General features: G+C 34.5%; 1 protein-coding gene across 5 annotated transcripts in view; it reads left to right on the top strand.

Annotated features, from left to right (window-relative positions):
- Positions 1-21,879, top strand: part of GRIK2 (glutamate ionotropic receptor kainate type subunit 2) — a 590,297-nt gene that overhangs the window by 381,300 nt on the left and 187,118 nt on the right. For all 5 annotated transcript variants that reach the window (XM_036248241.1, XM_036248245.1, XM_036248242.1 and 2 more), the window contains exons 8-9: positions 1,418-1,525; positions 12,057-12,170. In XM_036248241.1, coding sequence (XP_036104134.1) covers positions 1,418-1,525; positions 12,057-12,170 — 222 coding nt within the window. The remainder of the gene's footprint in view (positions 1-1,417; positions 1,526-12,056; positions 12,171-21,879) is intronic.

Below are 21,879 nucleotides of genomic sequence, written 5' to 3'. Positions count from 1 at the left end.
TTAGGGTATTATTGAAGACCTTGTCCACTAAATCATACAGTGTCCCCCTTCTGAGGACCAAGAGGAGATATTTCTCTCAGGTCTCATTCCCAGAAAAAGCTGTGCTTCTCCTGGGTAGTTGATATGTCTTAAATTAGGGACCCTGATGTGTTTTCATCGTATTTTCTTTATTTGGGTTCTAAGAAGTTCAGGATTAAATTTGTGATTGAATTTCATTAGATGCACAGTTTCACCTGATGTGAATTTCCTCATGCTGCCTTTACCCCAGGTTTGTTTTGCGATTCTAAACTTCAACTCCTGTACTTCTTGATCCTCTTGTCTATTTTTATGCTAATATAAATTTTTGTTAATTATCTGAAATTATTGTATTTGACAAAAAGAGGATTAAAAGCAAATTTTTCTTCTTTATTAGAAACCAATTAATACATGTTTAAGTTTAGTGATGGCATGTTGCAATGTGCATATAGATATGTATTATAATTTTTCTATTTTATTTATAATTTATTTTCTAAAACTGTTTTTAGAATACCTACCCCATTAGTACCCAAAAAACACATGAAGCCTAAGAAATGTAGTAGTGATAACATCTATTTGTAATCCCTGTTGAAAATTTCTCCATGATATACTGGGTTTTACTTCTTTTGAGTCTTGATATATATTCTTTCAAACATAATTTTGAGTATATATGTTACATTATTTACAATTTTTATATATAGCTATTTTCCAAGTTATTGCCAAGTGACAAATAATGGAAAACATCTATTTTTGGCAATATAGCCAGGAGAATGAAAAAAACTTTTTATATATATTTTAAAAGCCCAAATATTTGTTCACCTTTGAGGGGATGAACACATTAAAAAATTATTATATATACATCCTTCTACATGGAGAACTCCTTCTGGATGAACTCTAACTTTATGTGAAGTAATTTGTATACATTTCTCCCAGTCTCACTTAAGGGAAACTATAGTAATGAGTTAGATATTCTAAAGGTAAAGTATATAATTGAAGTTGTATAACATAGGTTTTTCTAGATTTGGTTTCTTTCATTGTAATAAAATAAGTTTATTTTCACATTACTATGAATTTAGGAGTGGTATTTTATAACAATAATTCTATTTGTAATCTCCAGTGAGATATTCACTATTTCCTATATCCTAATAAGTGACTAAATTCTCACTTTGCTGAAAGAGGTTTGCTGCTTTAAAATTCCATAGCAATGTAAGCTTATGAGAAGTGATGAAAATATATTTTTTTTATTTCCTGGAAAAGTGTTTTTTCTTCTCTTCCCTTATTTATTTATTAATCTTTCTCTTTCTTTCTCTTTCTTTCTTTCTTTCTTTCTTTCTTTCTTTCTTTCTTTCTTTCTTTCTTTTTTTCTTTCTTTCTTTCTTCTTCTTTCTTTCTTTTCCCATAGGCACATTGGGAAGGTCTCACAGGCAGAATAACTTTCAACAAAACCAATGGCTTGCGAACAGATTTTGATTTAGATGTGATCAGCCTCAAAGAAGAAGGACTGGAAAAGGTACTTTTGGCATTCCGCTTATTTACTTTTAATTATTAAATGAAACATACATACATATAGTAGAAGTGAGAAATAGAGTTAAAATGCTAGATTTGAGTCATACAGTAAACAACATGTGGAGATACTGGCAATGTATTGGTATACAATGTGAGTTTAAAGAGAGAATACCTGGAGGCCTGTGGGTTACTTGGGGAGATACTGTAGTTTGGAATAATTTTAGTATAGAACCATGAATTTAAAACTATTCTGAGAGTGAAAGTGAGAGATGAATAGTGACAGAAGGCATTAATTGAATCTTGTTAATTCAAAAAATAGAAATGCATTGGAACTAAGGTTTTAAAAAGTAATAGACCAGTGATCCCACTTCTGGGAATATATCCTAAGAATCCCAACATATCAATCAGAAAGAATATATGCATGCCTCTGTTTATAGCAGCATTATTTACAGTAGCCACGGTCTAGAAATAGCCCAAGTGCCCATCAGCAAATGAGTGGATAAAAAGGCTGTGGTACATTTACACTATGGAATACTATGTGGCTATAAACAAGAAGGAACTTTTACTGTTGCAAGAGCATGGATGGACCTGGAGAGTATTATGCTAAGTGAAACAGCCAGTTGGAAACATACAATTACCATATGATCTCACTAATATGTGAAATCTAATGAGCAAAGTAAGCTGATGAACAAAATGGAACCCAAAGCATGGATATGTGATAGACTGGTGGGTTTCCGAGAAGAGGGGATTGGGGGTGACTGGATAAAGAAGGTGAAGGGATTAGCTAAAGAACATATATGCATACCCCATGGATATGGACAATAATTTGGTGAAGGCCAAGGAAGAGGAGGGGGTGGGTGGAGGTGGGCAAAGAGCAGAGCAAGGAGGACACCAGCAATTATGTCAACATTAAAAATTTTAACAACATTTAAATTAAAAAAAAAGAAGTCATGGAGAAGCCAGGTGACAAAAACGGGAGGAGGCAATAATAAAGGTAGACATCAAAGTTTGGAGAAGAAGTTAGTGGGGGAAATTAACATTAGAAAGAAATGAGCACACATCTCCTGGGAAGATAGATAAGGTATTGAGAAAGCAAAGCATGAAGGCAAGTACATGAAGTTATCACCTAAAAGACAGAGGTGGGATTTAGTTTAGTCAGATTTTAAGAGTAATGTAAATGTGTTGGAAATGTCATTGTGGCACCCTTGACTTTGAGTCAGTGGAAATAAAATGCTGTTTAGTAGCAAAAGGTGCTCATTTTTAAAATTTTAGTAGAATTGGTGAAAAGATCAAGGACTAGACTGAGAAGACTTGGGCTCAAATCTTTGCTCTGCTATTTACTTTTTATGGTCAATTTTTTTTTTTAAATCCCTCTAAAAGAGAGTGTCTTTAACTGCATCATGAATAATAGTAATATCTGCCTCATGAGAACTAATAAGTCATGTTGATTTTACTTTTGTTACCCTGAGAAGTGTAGTTACCAAGTCATAGATGAAAAGGCAGAGTTCCTACGTTGATAGAGCTCTCAGTTTAGAAGGGTCAATACATAGTGATTCAGGAGGTTTCAATTCTGGTTTTATCACAAATATCTGGACTTCATCCTTCTATCCAAATCTCTGTGCCAAATTCCTCATCTCAAAAATGTTGAGTGCAGAGGGCTTCCCTCTTAGACAGGCTCAAGTGATAATAGCACAGTCTCTAAAAGGAACTGGAAATACCCTTTATATAGGTCGAGGACAGGAATTTTAACTATCCCCAATTCTATCTTACGACTGGGTGAGGACAATTAACAAAGAAAATGTGTTAAATGTGGTTTTGTACATCGCTTCTGATGTTACTGCCTCCTTTTCTTCATTTTGTCTTGGTCATCTTTGACCAACACCCTTAATTTACTTTATTCTCTAGCCATTATGAAGATTAGACTCTAGTGAAGGAAATCTACCAATAGTAAATGGACTCATAAAACTATAATATTGGATTGGGCAGTAATAACTGCTAAAATAAAAAAGGCTGTATTGTATGCACATTATTACATTATTAAAATTATATATTTGGATCATTTTTCAAAATGTGAACCTTAGGATTGAAACAGCTAATAGAGGAAAATCACAGTTTACAACTGTGAAACAGATTAACCAGGAAGAAACAGAGTGTGTTTCTAACAAACAAAGAGGCTGGACAAGTTCAGGGAAATGAGCTTGGGGTTACAATTTACTATTGACACACCCTTTCGACTTAGATAGTGCCCATCGATCAGTGTGAATCTTTTCCACTCTGTCTCAACAGGGACCTTGGTTGGAACCCAGCTCACCAGCCATAGTCCAAGAAGAGTCCCCATTACCACACACAGCCAGCCACATCTGTCCAAAGAAGCTCTCAGGGCCATGGAAGTCCCTCTGTGGAGCAGAGGAGAGAGAATAAGGGGGGAAAAAAAACCCACAGTAGGTGTCTTTGTCTATCTCAGGCAGTAATAAATAAATTCTTTCTTTAAAAGCCTAATACTGAGTACTAACAGTAAGAAAAGAAAAATCGGAATAAGTGGTTTTCCCAGCTTGAATTCTTCTGGTCAGTTCAAAGACCGCAGCATATATTCTACTTTCAAAATATATTTAAATTCCATCCATTTCTCTTCACATACATTGCTGAACTCATAGCCGGGGGCCTTTCACCTGGGCATCTACATTAGAGGCCCAACAAGCCTCCCTGTTCTCCTCCTTATGATCCATTCCCTAAACCACAGTAGCCAGTCAATATCTTTAAAAGCAAATTGATCTGCCATCCGTCTATTTAAACCCTCTATTTAAACCCTTCCATTTACAATGTACTTCCTACCTCTCTCTCTCAACTCTCTCCATTCTCTCAGATGTTTCCTATGCTCCAGCTACACTGACTTTTTCATTTTCTCACAGGTTTAAAGCTTTCTATTATTTGGCAATGGAGTTTCCCAGTCTGGAATATCCATCTCTATTCTCTTTGCCTGATTAACTCTTATTTATCTCTAGAGTCACAGCTTAAATGTTATTTCCTTAGAAGGCATCTGCAAAGTCACTATCAAATTTAAATTTCTCAGAGTGCCCTATGCCTTTCCTTTCTGACACTTACCACAATGTATAAATATTATTTACATGCACATTTTTTTAAAAGCTGTGTTCTTAGCAAGACTAGATGTCCTACTAAATGGGAAAAAATGTCCTTTTACCCACTGTTTATATATTTAAGGTCCAGCAAAATGTCTGGCACAAACCACATCCTCAAGAGATATTTATTGACTGTTGAATGAATGAGAATCACTACGTGAATCATAAGAGATACTTCACCTAGAATGCTTACTCAAGTGTCTGCTGCAAAGTTATTTTCTTTTAGCCCAATTTTTTCCCCAGCTTTGTTCCATGCCTACAGAATGAGAACAGAGAAATCCAGCAGTTAGCCAGACATTGGGCTGGGCTGCTGGGTCAAGGCATCCAAGGTACGGGATTTTACAGAGCAGGAGAAGGCAGCCCAAAGTCTGAGCTCACAAGCAGGCACATTGCACTAACAGCAAATCTGCTCCCCTACATGGTGTCATGTAATACTTTCTGACACTCCTGTGCTACATCAAAGAGTAAAAATATCATCATTTTATTTATAGTTTTTTTCTTCTTATAAGTATATGGCTCTGAATAAAACAAAGACCCATCAAATGAGAACAAACAGAAGTTATTATTTCGAGCTTGCAAGGGACCAGCTGCCGTCACGTGTGTGTGGCAGAGATTCAAGGACAGGCAGGAGAGCAGGAAGGGCTGCTCTGAGGAATCTGGAACTAGGCTGGGGCATCTTGGGTGCTTGGTTGGAGGACATTTGATTTTCACTGATAGATCCTGAATGGCAAAAAAGTGGGGAGGGGAGCCAACAGTTACTGAACACATTTTGGTTGTGTTGGGCAGATTGCTGAAGAGGTTCTAGCTTTTAGTTTGGCTGCAGAAGATGTTCTCTGCAGAGATTCTGGGCCACAGGTCTACTGTCACACATGGTCTGACCATTGTCTGCTTGTAGTCTTTCAATGGAATTTTTGGAGTCACTTGGAAGGAGGGAGAAACATATATTTGAAAAAATAAGGGCAAGAAAAATTGAGGAAATGTAAACAATGTCTTCATAATTGACAATAAAGTGAGTTTTTTTGTTTGTTTTTTAGGCTTTGTAGTATTTTCAAATGTGTAACGAGGATGTGATTTACCATTAAAAATTATTTAACCTTACTTACCTCTGAAATTTACATATGTGGTTAAGAAAGACCAGCTTCAGATGGAAAAAACATGAATAATGGCATACAATATTAAGAAATGCTCAAAAGGTTCTAGAATATAACTTCAAAAGGATTTTGTGTAGAGCAAAACAGTATAAAGATTTTACACAAAGCATGTTTGAAATGAGTTCATGGCACTACATGACAATGGTGCATTTCTATTGCAAGATGAGCTATCTAGAGACCATTTTGGGGAAAATGACTACTTTTACTTAAACAATTCTTTTAATAAATTATAATGCAATAATAAAATCACTGAATTCTGCAACATATTTTCTTATTCAGTGTCCTTTGTCAGTACTATGTATATCATCAGATGCTTTCTAAGAAAAAACAAAACCTCTCTCTTACTTTTTCACCTTGTTGGCTGTTCAAATGGATTTTTATTGTACTAGAGGACATTTGCTTCTAAGTAGAGGTGTTAAACTAAAACTATGCCTCTCCTGTACCTACTCTAGCATCAAGTTTTTCTGTTTGTTTTTTTTTTTAATTATTATTATTCTTTTGCATGTGATATTTTTATTAAAATAGAACTTGAAGAATAGATTTCTTGGTCTCTAGGACAAAGAAAGGACCTAATAAATCCTTATTAAAAGTGATTTGTGTATTAATATTATATTTATTTACAAAAGCATAAGGATAAAATGAATACATCTTTTTTGCCAGGCTTGGAGCTAAAGGCCTGGTATTTAGGACCATGAATAATTACACCATGTGTTTGTCTCATCACACTTCTATAATACAATCAGCTCCTAACTTGTGCATCCTTAGAGAAAATCTTGAAGAAGAAAAGTAGCTACAAAGAGTCATCTCATGGAATGTTTATCAATTTCTGTGAAGTTAAGAATTCAAATAAATAATATAAAGCAAAATAATTTATATTTGAAACATTTCATAGTTTACATGTGTCATTTATTTTCAAGTGAAGCTTTATTCTGACTTTCAACATCTTTACTTTCTGAATATTGGCTTTTCCATTAGTACTCACCAGTATAGAAACTGATCACAGCAATCCATAGGCTTCTTGCTGAAAATTTGAACATTTTGGTAATATATGGAGAGGGTGAGATTAGTGAAACCCTGCTGCCTGCCTTTACAGGCAAAAATGTCCCAGGATCAGAATGTTTCAAAGTGCTTTTGGAAGAACTTTTTATAGAGTATATATTTTAAGAAAAAGTAGTAATTTTCTTAGAGATACTTCTCTGGTCCGTAAAACCCTATACTTGTTAACTCCCCATGGAAATGGAATGGAATTCCAGACTTCAAAATTAATTTAAAACTGAAAATACACACTAGATATGCAAAAATGATTTCTTTGATAGATTTTCAGATACCTGGTGCATATCAGTTTTTATCTTCCTCTCTTTGATGTCATGTGATACATATGCCCTGGTCCCCATGACAATAACCCTCCAGCTTTCCCAGGATCTGAGATTTGTTTTGCCTCCCTGTAGGAAGGAACTCCTAATAGTGATAGTAATCTTCTAGCTGGTCAGAAATGAGTTGTCTGCTTCTTAAAAAGCAAAAGTGCATCCTGGGAGGATCCAAGCCTAGTATCTCTTTGGAGATGGTAACATTTTAATTTGTCTATTGTATAGAATTTATTATATGCCTTGTTTTACAACTGTACTGATTTATTTTGGGTGTGTGTCAGAGTGTTCATAGTTATTATTTTGTTGATAACTTTTAACTTTCAGGATGATAAAATGTTTAAGAAAACTATTTACAATTGATATGTATGTTTAGAAATTAATGATATTATGTTATTTGAGGGTATACCATTTTGTTTTTCACCCAACAGAGAATTGAAACTATTGCTTTTTTTTCTTTCAACCGCTGAATTTGAGTTAAACATGTACATATACTAAATATAATTGTAATGCATTGGTTTGGTTTCAAAGTAAACTGTGAACTACATTTTTTTACCCTTTGAAAAGTGGTCTTTAATTGAGTTATATCACATTGTTATATTTGAGAACAGTTAATTCATTGACTAAATTTTTATTTAAAACTGTCAGCTGTCTCACAAAAAGGGATGACTAATCTAAACATAGATTTGTAAAATCTAAAATTAATTAAAGAGTTAAGAGACAGATGATAATTTTGCTATTTTAAATAATTCAGGAAAAAATAATTGCAATAAAATCCACCTTCAGAAAATAGAGAAGTGCATTATATTTCTGAAATATAATACAAGGAGAACCTTTTCTCTCTCTCTCTAAAACTTTTATATAGAAAATACTAGAAACTTCAAGAAAAACATGTACTAATAAAGGAACAAATATTAGGCTGTTCTTAGTTTTTTTTTTATCAATATTAAACTTTAGAAAAAATGAATAAGACTTGCAGAGCTCCTAAAGAAGGTCATGAGATGATATGTCTTTATATAGACACATTTTCTTTATATAGAAACACAATAAAAATTATTTTCATGTCTGCAAACAGATAGAAGCATATTACATTCATATGACATTCATTTTATGGAATCATTAAAATTATGAATTGATTAATTTTTAATGCCAGATGAAAATGCTCATAACAGTATCCAAATAGGATATATTTAATTGATATAATAATTATAGGTTACTTGTAGATACATTGCATGGACTTTTTCATTAAATCTTTACAATAGCTCTATGAAGTAGATAACTACCTTTCCATTTATAGATGAGGAAATTGAGGTGCAGACAAGTAATATGCCCAAGTCACCTGATGGTAATGAGATTGAGGCAGTCTGATAACCCCTTCCAGAGTCAGGGCCATTAACTACAAGGCTATGATGCAAATTATGCAAGGAACATGCATACACTACAGCTTTAGCTATGATTGAATTGGATATGTACATAGGTTCAAAGTTTAAATTGATGTTCTCATTTATATCTTTTGTGTATTTTATAATGTTACAATAAACATACATTATTTTTATGAATAAAGTAAATAAATTTTGAGAATCGTTCACAACATAAAATAGGATAGAAATGAATAATACCATGTTTTCTATAGTTTTATATGGTTTTGAAGCATTTTAATATTATATATCTAGTTTGTCCTTATAATCATAATACATTGTAATTTATTATCCAACCGATGACTTTTTAAATTGTACAAGAGCATGCTATTAATATATTTACACTAGGGAGGCAATTTTAAACTTGAGACACCCAAGTAAACCAAGATATATACTCACTCTACTTAAAATATCTCTGTGAGTTCAAGAGTGCTTAGCTATCTTTATTCTATTTTAAAAGACTTTATTAAATATATAATAACAATTTTTTGGTTCCAAAAATAGATGAAAATAAGAGTACCTTGACTTAGTCCATGGTTCTTGTGATTAAACAAAACGAAGCGAAATACCCATTGGTGACCATTTCTTCAATCGACAGAAAGTTTTAATTTATCCAGTTCCAGAAGACTCAAAATCTAGTAATAATACAACATTTTATTTGATTTAATATTTTATGCCACTGAAATTTCGGAAACTTCATAACATTATGCTCATCATTCTGAGTTTTATAAAAGGGACTGCCCAATATTTGTGATTATAGGAAATTATGTATTCATATACTATAAACCAGAACCCCTCCATCCAATAGTACTAGAAAAGCAACTAACAGAGAATAAAGTTAAATATGTTTAGATGAGTGAATGTTTAGCTAGATTATTTTTTAATAAAAGAAGTCATGGAGGACAACAGTAAGTGAAATGGGCAATATTTTGAATTGGTGATTTGGTTAGAAAGGTACAAAACTTATTAAGCTGAAGAATGTCATTAGGCAACATTAATGGATACATGATGTTTACCAGTGTTTTGGCTAATAGAATTACACATGTGAAAAAACTGGCTCTTTAGCCAACGGTGGGGAGAGGGAAATCCAAGGAAATGCACTTGCATGATAGGTATTAATTACAAACTAGGGCCAGAGAAGTAGCAGTAACTGCAAAATACAACCTGCAGACGACTTGTTTGGACAACAGAGTGTTTTTAATGGTTTTGAATTTGAAACACTTTAAGCAGGTCAGCAGGAATTCCATGTTTTACATCCCTTCTGTCCTTCCTCACCTAAGTCCCCAGCAGGGCCTCTCCTAGCTCTGGGGATGCCTTGCCTGGAACTTGAAAAAGCACCTGCCCTGGGAACATGCAACCCCAAAGCACAGAGCTCTGTGTGCAGAGCAGGGTCAGGATGTGGCCCCTTCTTGCTATTCTGCCTTGAGATTCTGTGAGATTTAAAATCTGCACACCCTTCCCTGGAAATTCTTACCATTGGCTTATGCCCTTCCACTTTAGTGTTAATGTTTCCTGTCTGGCTCTTGAATGATTTTCATTACTGACCCTGAATGTCTTTATGGCATCATGGTATTTATAGCCTAAATTAAAGAAATTTAATTGGCCCATAGTTAATTTACTTTGGAAAGAATATTGAATCAATATATATATTTTCTCAATATATTATTTGACTTTTTTTATTTATTGACCCACACATCAGAAATACATAGTTTTTAATGGTAAGAGGGAAATTAACTGGAATGAGACTTATATGGCAAGAGGTTCTTTTAGACAGCACTAAAAAATATTTATATTGAGTCCCTAGTGTAGTTAAATACATTCTTGAAAAAAATATACTAAAAAATTAATTAATTAATTTAAAAAAGAGAAAAATATACTAGGGTTTGCACTTACCTACAAGTATTAGAATGACATATCTGTTCTTATGTAGAACAGAAATTACTAATATTTCCACTTTTGTGCTTTTCTAATTAAACATCTTTGGAGGTTACTAGGAAAGCTAAGCAAATGAAAGGGGGATAAAAAGAGTAAATATAATGGTATATAAAGAAAATAAAAAGATCATACTATTTAATTTCAATAAGAATATGCAGATGAGAGACCCTTGTTAGCATATTTAGGGTAAATATTACCTGTTATGTCAATGTCACAATATATATATTGTGACTATTGGTGACTCCCTGGTTTAAGGGGTGAGATAAAGTACTCCTGGAACCGCTGAGGCCTCACCTCCTTTCCCTCTGTTCTCCGGTGATGACCATTGTTAGATGATGGTGCGATGGTAACGTGCATGCAGACCATCCATCCAAACTGTGCATTTAGTGCATCTGTGCTTAAAAAGTCTGTGTTTTCCATAGGCTGTGTTCAGTGGATATAAATGTCTGAACACTAAGGGCATATTCCCTAATCCAGTGATTTTCAACGTTTTTGATCTCGTGGCCCATGTAAACTACTAAAATTCTGCAGCACACCAAAACCTAAATTTTTTGCAGATCTGACAAAAAAACAAAGGTATGATTTTTATTCATTCACACCTGATGGCTAATCAAAAGGAAAAAAGGTCAGTGTCCCTGACTAAATAGTCAGATATTGTATGTATTAAAAACTCTTGGGGAAGCCCTGGCTAGTTTTGCTCAGTGGGTGGCAACCACTCAATGTGTCTCTCTCGCATCAATGTTTCTCTTTTTCTCTTCCCACCTCTCTCCCTCCCACTCTATCTGAAGATAAATGCAGAAATGTCCTCGCGTGAGGATAAATAAATAAATAAATAAAATAAAAACTCTTGCGCACACTGTTTGAAAATCACTGTGCGAATCTATCATAAAGTATTAGTTAAATTAAATACATTTAAAATGGAATGCAGGTGGAACTATTGGAAAGGGTTAAACAGATGAGATTGTAATGTAATCTTCTTTCCTCTGAGTATTTTAAAAGCTGCAAAAGTGTATTTTTAAAAGCTCTAAAGGTAATTCTGGGTATGATTTTGCCCTACTGGGGGTTATACAGAATGCCAATCAATGCCTCTCTTTAACCTGCCTTTTCTGATGAATTTATCCTGGATCCCTAGGTTTTGCTCTGTCTTTTAGCTTTGTTCATGTAATATGGCTTGTTATCTTTATAATGAGAGGATGAGACAGATCCATTAAAGTCAAAGCTATGAACCATTAATGAGTTTCTAGCCAGCTATCAAATATGGTTTATCTTGGTGAATGAAAGTTTGAATGAAAAGTGGAGCTCCCCCACTGACTGGAGAGCGCAGTGGATCATTTTGTTCTTTAATGTCACACTTCACTGGACACACTTCACAGAGCAGTGAATCATGCTTAAAACAAGCAGCCTTCACTTGAACGACAGCGGGTAATGCAGCGGAGGTGAATAATAAGTGTTAGCAGTCTTAACTTCCTCTGGCAGTGCTCTCCCAGGTGCCTGGTGGACAATTTACAATGTACATATGCTATTTTATAGATTGGAACTTGGGATCCAGCCAGTGGCCTGAATATGACAGAAAGTCAAAAGGGAAAGCCAGCCAACATCACAGATTCCTTATCTAATCGTTCGTTGATCGTCACCACCATTTTGGTAAGTATTTGTTTTTCTATTCTTTTCAGACACAATGTAGATAAACATAGAAGTGGATGGAAAAGAACATTATAATTGGAATGGTCATGAGCAGAATGTAATGTTTATTTAGCAATTACTCTAGAACAGATGAGTCGATCTTAATTTAGTCACAGTTTTATATTTTTAGTCTTCAGTGGTGTCAATTACATTAATGATTGGGCTGATCAGGTTGATTAATAACACGACTTCAAGTATTACTGGAAATCTTTACATTTCCACAAAATTAGTTACTATTGAAGAATTGTTCATGTTAGGATTTAAAAATATATGGACATGCAGCTTTACAAATATAGCTATGTGAGAAGCTGCATGTGAACTTTGCTTCTGGTTTCATTTCCTGCAAATATATTTCAGAGGGCATACCATTTATTTTTAAGATTTTTTCTTCAATAATTTTGACCTTGCTTTCAGTTTAATTGTTTTTATCATGAAGAATCACTTTTACTTTACCACTTTCCCTAATGAAATCAAATGACAAATGTTTTTTAAGCCTGAAATATTTTTTACCACCAACAGAATTAAATTAATACTGATAAGCTAGATAGTTTTGCCTCTCTTATAATGATACATTTTTATTAGATTACACAGTAATGTTCACTTATTCCTGGTATGCCATTTGCAAATGGGAAATTTAATTTTAGGATAAGTAAGGAGATCATATATTATTTAATTAGTAATTTTACCTACAGAATAAGCTTATCAATGCTGGTTCTTACATCTCTCCAGGTAGTCAATAAGAATGTGAGATTATTGTCTAGAGCAAACCACCACATACTTTTAGCATTTATATAATTTCTAACTTTCATTTATAATGGGTAATCAAGCCAGGAGGAATTTTCAATCTTGTCCTTTTAGTAACAGTGAGGGATGTCAGATCTCTAGGCATGTCAAAATAAAATAGTTTGGCTTAAAGACTCTTGATAATGAAGTAAAGTTGCTCATCATGAAATGACAGTAATGAAAGTTTATGAGATTTTTAAAATTACTTTCTTGCTAAGAACCTTAGTGAATTCTTGCTCCCTATATATCATATTCAAACTTCTTAAGTTCTCTTTAACTTAATTTTATGTCTCCCTCTCTTTTCAAAGACAACTCTCATACCCACCAATCCACCAGCCCTGTTCTTCGGTTGGAATGTTCTTACAAAATGATACACATCCTTCCCCTGCCAGTATGTTCTGGATCTCATTACCTCCTTGCTAGAACCATTGCAGTAACCATGTGACTCTCCCCTCCGCCACCGGCCTTTGCCTCCGCAATGCACCCCTCTCCACCTTGAAGATCTACTTCTATGATTTTCCTGCTTAAATATCTTCAGTGCATTCATAGTGATCCTTTAAAAGTCCCCAACATTTCAACCCTGGAATTCAAAGCCTTCGACAGTCTGGTCTGTCACCTTTCCATCCTCATTCCCCATCATTTCCTTTCAGGATCCCTGTGTTTTAACTGAAATGGGATAATGAGTTTTCCTACCACGTGATTGTGTTAGTTCTCTCCCCTTCTTCTGCAATATGGTTCTCTCCATTTCTGAGATACTGTAATAGTTACCAGTATTTTATATTATTTAGAATTAAAATCATGCTATTTTTAATTATTTCATGCTCTCAATATTTTTTCTATACATTACCGAACATTCCCCATAGAAAGAGGGTATGACTTTGTGTCCCGTTTTCACACCCTCTGTGCCTCTACAGTGCTTGTAAAGAGTTCTGTGAGGGGACATCGGTGGTCTTCAGCAATCAGCGGCACACTCTTTTCCCTTCTCTTCCATCCAGCCAAACTTCCATGTACATCACTTATTTTATGGCTCCAAATATTTGCCCAGTTCTTTGTTTCTTCATGAAAATCCTATTCATCCTTCCAGACCAATCTCAAATGACCCACGCTTTGTGAAACTGTCTGATCTCTCCATTAACCTGTGTGTATGTATATGTGGTGGGGATGGGGCTATATGATACATATACTTTATGTATCATAATACTCTAGCATGGCACTTACCATGCATTTTTTATTTTATTTTAGAAAATATCTGTCTCCGTTTGACATAATCAGTGTCAGAAAAAAAGTGCCTTGGGCACAGTCAGCACTCAATAAATATTTATCAAATTAAATAAAATAAATGGAATTTAATTAAATGGAAAATTAGAGGAACTGAACAACTTTCAAATGACTATATTTAAATATTTTTTCAGTGTTCAGGTTATTGCAAACTTCTTGTCCAAACAAAGAAGGTGATTAAGAGTATGCATATAATTTCTCAATCTTGCTTAATTACTCAGGATTGTTTTATAAAACTATCCAGACTTTTTCTCAGCAATAAACAATTTTGTAACATTCAATAAACAAGCGCATTTAACATTAGCTTCATGTCAAGCCAGACATAAAGTTTTTAAAAGTATATGGCTTCCCAAAACTTACTCCATATTTTTATTTCATTTATTTATATATTTTAATAGGTTTTAATTGATTTTTTAGAGATAGGGGAAGGCAGAGAGATAGAAACATTGATGTGAAAGAAAAATATCGATTGGCTGCCAACTCATGCTCCCCACTGGGGATCAAGTCTGAAACCTCGGGCATGCGCCCTGACCTGGAATCCACCTCACAGTCTATGGGACAATGATTATTCCACTAAGCCACACCAGCCGGGCTGCTCCATACTTTTTAAAACAGTATTTCTGTGCTTTGGACATATATATTTTTTTCCTTAATTAATTAATTTATTTTTGTTACAGATGTTTCTCCTTTCCCCCCCACTGTTTCCCTCTCCCCCTCCCTTTCCGCCCTCTCCCCAGCTTTGTTGTCCCTGTCCATTTTTCATGCATACACGCATATAAGTTCTGTGATTTATCTCTTCCCCCATTCCCTCGTCTGGGGATAATCAGTCTGTACTCCACTTCCACGTCTCTGGGACTACCCCATTCCTCAGACTGTTATGTTCATTATATTCCACAAATAAGGGAGATCACATGATACTTGTCTTTCTCTGTTTGGCTTGTTTCGCTTAGGGTGATACTTTCCAGGTCCCACCATGTCTTCTCTAAGAATAAGAGATCTTTCTTTCTTACAGCTGCATAGTACTCCATTGTGTATATGTACCACCACTTTTTTATCCATTCGTCTACTGATGGACATGGGCTGTTTCCAGATCTTAGCTATTATAAATAGTGCTGCTATGAACATGGGGGTACATATATTCTTTCTGATTGGTGTTTCAGGCTTCTTAGGGTATATTCCTAGAAGTGGGATCACTGGGTCAAATGGCAGTTCAATTTTAAATTTTTTGAGGTAACACCATATTGTTTTCCATAGCGGCTGCACCAGTCTGCATTCCCACCAGCAGTGTACTAGAGTCTCCTTTTCTCCACACCCTCGCCAACACTTGTTGTTTGATGATTTGTTGATGGTGGCCATTCTTATAGGTGTGAGGTGATACCTCATTGTTGTTTTAATTCGCATCTCTCTGATGATTAGTGATGTTGAGCATTTCTTCATATGTCTCTTAGCCATTTGTATGTCCTGTTTGGAGAGGGCTCTATTTAGTTTCTCTGCCCATTTTTTGATTGGGTTCTTTGTGTTTCTTGTGTTGAGTTGTATGAGCACTCTATATATATTGGAAATTAACCTCTTATCTGATATATCATTGGCAATTATGCTCTCCCATAGAGTGGGTAGCCTTTCCGTTTTGATGATTGTATCTTTCGCTGTGCAGAAGCTTTTGAGTTTGATGTAGTCCCATGTATTCATTTTCTCCTTTGTTTCTGTTGCCTTAGGTGATGTGTCAGTGAAAATTCTGCTGCGTTTTTTTTTTTTTTTTTATTTCCACAGGTAGTTCTGATCTATAACAATGACTGAGAACTGCTCAGATCATTACTCTGTATAACTAAGCTGTAAGATCAGCTGTGGTGCATATGCTAAGCTTACATTTTAATAAGTAAGTTATTTATTCTTTAGACTGTCACTCTACTGGTTTCTAAGAGACCTTGGTATTTGTTAAAAGGAAAAGCACTTTGTTTTTATATCACTTAGTTGAAAAACATTTTTCTGAATACTTTGATAACAAAGTATCCTCAATCCAGAATAGAACAGATTTGAAGAGATCATTTACCTTTTTCATGTAAGTGTTATCTTTATGTAATTTATTGGTATTTAATTAATATTGATAATGAGATTATGATCATTTGATTTATGTTATGGTTATTTAGTTCTTTTCTCTCTTGGAAAATCTCAGGGGAGATTCTGTCCATTATGAATAATGACATATCTGCAAAGAGAAGTTCACTCATGCTTCTTGTTCAATACATTTTTAATGTGTCTTTAATAAAAATCAGTGAAGTGTTCTAGAATATAGCATTAACAGTGCCAATAATAATCAGCTCAATTCCTTATGAATTCATTCATGTATCTATTTTATTTATTATTTTATTAACAAATGTATATTGAATGATGATGATATATCAGGTATTGTGCTAAAAGCCATATTTGATTGATTAACAAAATAGACATGGTCTCTCTTCTGATGGAGCTTAGAAAATGGTAAGGATGATAGAAAGAATCATACACACACACACATGCATGCATGCACACCTTATGATTAGGATATAAGAGAAAGAAAAATGGAGAGATGCCTTTTACAGGATGATTCTGAATTACACTGCAGTCAAGAGTGAAAGGAAAAGTCAGGTTAGGTCTTACTGCGAAAGAATAGACAGCTGAGACTTGAAGTTTGAGAAAGAATTAACAAGGTAAAGAAAGGGAAAAGGAGTGTTCTCGGTGGAAAGAACAGCCTATGCAAGGGCTCTAAAGTTGGAAATGTCTTAAAATTTTTCAAAATTGAAAATAAGACCATGACTGGGGCTGGAACTTTGCTTTTCTGTTTCATTAAATTTAATTTGATGAATATGGTATACTACCAAAAAAAAAAAAAAATAGACTCTTTTTTGCATGCCTACTATCTACTAGACATTGCTTAAAGCACTGTTCATGGATTTACTCATTTAATTGTCATAATAACCTTTTGAGGTAGGTACCATTATTAATGCTATTTTACAGGTGGGAAAGCTGATGTCTCCATAGCCTAAGTAAACCACTCATAGTCACACAGCTAGAAAATAAAGTAGTGGGTTTCAGCCAATCTTCGTAGCCAACTTGAGCAATCAATACTCTAAGATGAGAGCTCCAGTGGTCCACCATGGAAAAGTCTAACAACGATAATTTATGATCAAAATAGCATCTTGATTGATAATTGTTCACATAAAGCAATGCTTCTCATTCATAGATCCCACATATGCTGAAGCACTGTGATGCTGTTGTGGGTGTGTCCCCACACATCTAAACATAACCATCTTCAAAGGCAGGATTAAGACTACTTTTGCTTGAAAGTCTTGGGCCTCTCATTTCACTTTTCTCCTAATTTAGCACTGTTTTCTTTCAGCCTCTTCAAACCATAAGCTTGGATTTCTGTGTGTAATCAAATAGTATTGGGGCTTATCTCATCCCCTTCAACAACAACCTAGACCCAGTGCAGTGTCTAGGTACAGTATATAGTTATAGCAGAGAATCAATGCATTTTAGAAAGCCCTAAATTATTTTTTAAATGCCTATTTTTTTTTTTTTTTTTTAGTTTGGAATTAAGATTTATGATATCATATAATCTGGAAATTTTTGTAACCTCACCTCTAGGACTAGACCTAAAGCTCAGGTCTTCTCGTGCCTTCTAATATTCTCATATTATACCTCTAGTTTTCAAATTTCAAGCTCAATTGTTAAAATTTCTTGCTTCTTGTGTTTATTGTTATTAATGGAACCAAACATATCAGCCTTAGAATCATGTTTTTATTTATAATGACTTCATTTGTCTCAGAGATTGCTAAATTCTGATTGCCAAAATAATAACAAAAATACTAATTCTGAATCAGATATAGATATCTTTTGAGGAATGATGTGTTCTGTGTTTTCAGTTTATAATCTCATCCTATAGTCCTTACTGCTATGGATCTACAAGCCAAATGCAGTATCAGGTGACTGACTGTTTAAGTTCACATAGGGAATTTTTCCTATGTGTTTTTGGTTTTCAGTACATTTTTCTAAATGTGTTGAGTGCTTCCCACTTTACTGCTTCTGTATAATAATTGCAATTGTTTTTATCAATCAGGAGTTGCTAGCACTTAAATGCCACTGTACATATTTTTTCCCTTGATGACTAGTAGCACTTTATTGTGCAAATTACTATTAATTTGCTTACTTTTTCAGAAAAATCACTTACTCTTAAGGAGGTTTTTTTTCTTCCTGGTTATTCAATGAGTTTAACAAATGTGCTTGTACCTGTAACTTAGCCTTCTTTTTTATTTTCCTAGTGCTTTCTGGCAGGTTGTGTATTTCAGTGGTGAGTTTACTTGCTTAGGCTCGTAAAGCGTATTATCAGCAGCCCACAGATACAAGAAGGCTTATCTGGGAGCAGACTCCCAAGGACAATGGAAAGAATCACAGGACAAAAGTCAGAAGTGACCAAAATCATCCCCTAAATAGTTTTGCAGCTTCTTCCATAATACCAACAAAAGCAGATTTCTAGGGCTTCCAATCTGCCACTGCAATAAGTTTTCCCTCTGATTCTTCTCTTTCCATTGTCACAAAAGGACTGTGAAGCACCGAGTTGTTCTCAGAGAGCTGTTAGCATTTGAGTTGGAAACCTGGACACTGCAGCTTCACAGAGAAAAAGATTTTCATTCTTAGCAGCCCCTACAACATTTCTAAGTAGTTGTGTGTGTAAGTACTACTTAAATGTCAACATGTGAGAAGAAAACGTCTCATTCAGACTCAGTCTCCTCATACCTCATTACTGCAATCAGCTTGTCCAAAAACCACCAGACCTTTTCTCGCTGTATTTTTTCTTCTGTATTTGAGATTTGCTGGCACTACATTCTTTCCTTTGTTCTTGCTCTAATAGCTCAGTGTAATTTATTTCTAATAACTTCTCTTATATTTTCTTAGACCTCCAGATTAGCTAGGTAAACATAAAACTACTGGTGGTAACACTATTGAGAAAAAAAGCCAGGTGTTTCAATGTGAAATTAGGCATACTTTTAAAAAATCCTAGGGTCTCAAACTTTGAAAACTTTATAAATGACAAAAACCTTATAATAACACACACACACACACACACACACACACACACACACACACACCTCCTTCCTTCATCTTTGTTTATTAAATCTAATTTAAAATGAAACCATAATAAAGATTCTTAAGTGTTTTCACTTTGTTATTATATTCTTTTTATTGCCAACATTATTGTCAATACTATAATGTTGATGAAAGTACTTTGTAATGAGCAATATATTAAGTTTGGTATAGAAGAATGAATAGAGAAATCTGGATTTTTGGCTCAACGTAACCATAGCATACTACATGGAAATTAAATAATTTTGTTTACCTGTTTCATTTCCTAAGATGTGATTAGAATAGTACTATGTAAAAGCATACAATCTGAATTTCAGCTATAATCTTGTTCTGAAATTCAGATGTAAATGTGCAATTACTTATAGACATTTATTGACCTGTATGTCAAGTATGAAATCAAACTGCATCAAGCCTCCCTCTTCAGTTCAGGCCTTACCACATTGTATTTCACATATATTTGAAACAGTTTCTTATATTCTCAAACTCTGTTTATGGTTCCAGTACTTTTCTATTTACTCAAGCCAGAGGCTTGTTTTCTTAGACACCACAATCTTTTTATACCTAATATTCACAATTCAAATACCAAAAGAAAAAAAAAAAAAGGGTGAGTTATTCTAAGAGAATTTAACAAAGTGAGTCAAGGAACATGTTGAATAAGTAAGATAAGGTTTATTCATGGGTACTACTGAATAGGAATTTATAGAGTGAATTGAAGGACATTGTGCCTATTAGAAGGAGGGACGAAATGGCAACATTGAAAAATTAGGTATGAGATTTCTTGGAGATGGATTAGATGTGGGGCAAAAACAACTGAGAAATGTGAATGAGACTTCCAGATTAAAAGCCTAAGAGGCAAGGGTGTTAACATCACCACAGGACATGATAGGGCTGTTGGCAAAGGAGACACAAGCCCTGTTAGTCATGTTTGAATGGAGATGTTGGCAGTAGCTTTCATATAGTCAAATCTTGATTTTTCATGTAAGGGGGTAATAAATTAGATGCAGCAGTGAAATGCAGTTTGGAGATTAGCTATTACGTGCAGTCTCCTTTCCCATCAAACCTTTTACTGTAAGTGCAGTAAAACGGCACATTTGATTGATTTGAGCTTCAACATTTTTCTGTCTTTACTCTTTCACTTGTGAAGTAGGCTGATGAAATATTAATGGCCAAAATACAAATACCAGCAGTAAGACAGTAACAATCAAGATCTCCAATCTGAGCTGATAATTCAGTCAAGTGGAGAAGTTTAATAGCATACCAGTTTTTACTAAAATATTGTTTTTTTCCACACAAAAATGAATGATAATCACTAAACTAAATCTTCTTTTAAACCCATATTGTTCTGACATCAGTATCTTTCCTGAAATGTTGGTGAACAGAACAACAGGCAACACTTTAGCCCTTTTGTTTTTCAAAGTGAATTTCAACATATTACACAGGATTCATGACAATTTCAGGTGATTAAATATTACATTTCAGGAAGAAAGATTTTCCCCCTTTCCCAAATCCCAACTGTTTTTCTAAAAATATGGAGTAAAAACAAAAACTCTTCTTAGAATGATCATTATGGGCAATAAAGACTTAGGTTTTTTTGTATATTTTGTAAATTCTGTACAGATATTATTCTAAAATGAGTTAAAGACAGTTTGCAACAAGTAAGGAATGGTGATTGTGCCTGAAGTAGTATAGTAAAGGGTTTGTGTGTATGTATGTGAATTAGTTATTAAAACAATGCTTTTGCTTCATGGGCTTGCAGCCTTAAATAAAGAAAGGGAAAAGAAAAGAAACTTTGTAGATTGCCTCCAAGTGCATTTGAGTTTTGTTTTTTTTAAGTAAAAGACAAATGATAAATATAGCTTATTAAGCAGTTAAGGCGAAACAGGGCTCTCCAGGCCTGCTACACTATTTTGTTGTTGCTTTAAAACAAAAGTCCCAGATTATGATAGTTATTCATTTTCTATAAAGAACGTTTAAGTGAAGATTATTTTTAATACTGTCTTGATAGAGAGAGAGCAGGCAGACAGCTGGTGCAGTGGGCATGGCAGGGACGAGATGGAGTCAAAAGAGAAAGAACTCATGGACAAGAACAACAGTGTGGAGAATGTGGGAGGGGGAGGGACAGAGGTGGGAGAGGGTATAAGGGGGATAAATGGTGATGGAAAAAAATTAAAATAAAGAAAAAAGTAATGATGTCTTGAGATATTGAAACGGGTTTTTTGTTCAGGCAAGAGAACAATGTATGAGCTCATAGGGAGACTCTCTCATTAATAGTTTTTTTGTTTAACAAACCAGTCATTCTTAGTACTGCTTTTTCTTGAAGACACTAAGTTGTTCTGATGGTGGCTGCTAGGCTTTTTCACTCTTTCTTCCTGGTATTCTCACTCCCAGTTGTGATAACCTGTAGTGCACCATAGGCTTCTGACGTGAATGCTAATTAGGGATGGCAGAATTCAGAGTTTAAGAACCTGTGAATAAAAGGAAGCTGAAA

Source organism: Molossus molossus, unplaced genomic scaffold (genome assembly GCF_014108415.1).
Source record: "Molossus molossus isolate mMolMol1 unplaced genomic scaffold, mMolMol1.p scaffold_m16_p_8, whole genome shotgun sequence".
Taxonomy (NCBI): Eukaryota; Metazoa; Chordata; class Mammalia; order Chiroptera; family Molossidae; genus Molossus; species Molossus molossus.
Note: the sequence above shows the minus strand (reverse complement) of the source record. Positions and strands in the feature narration are given on the sequence as shown.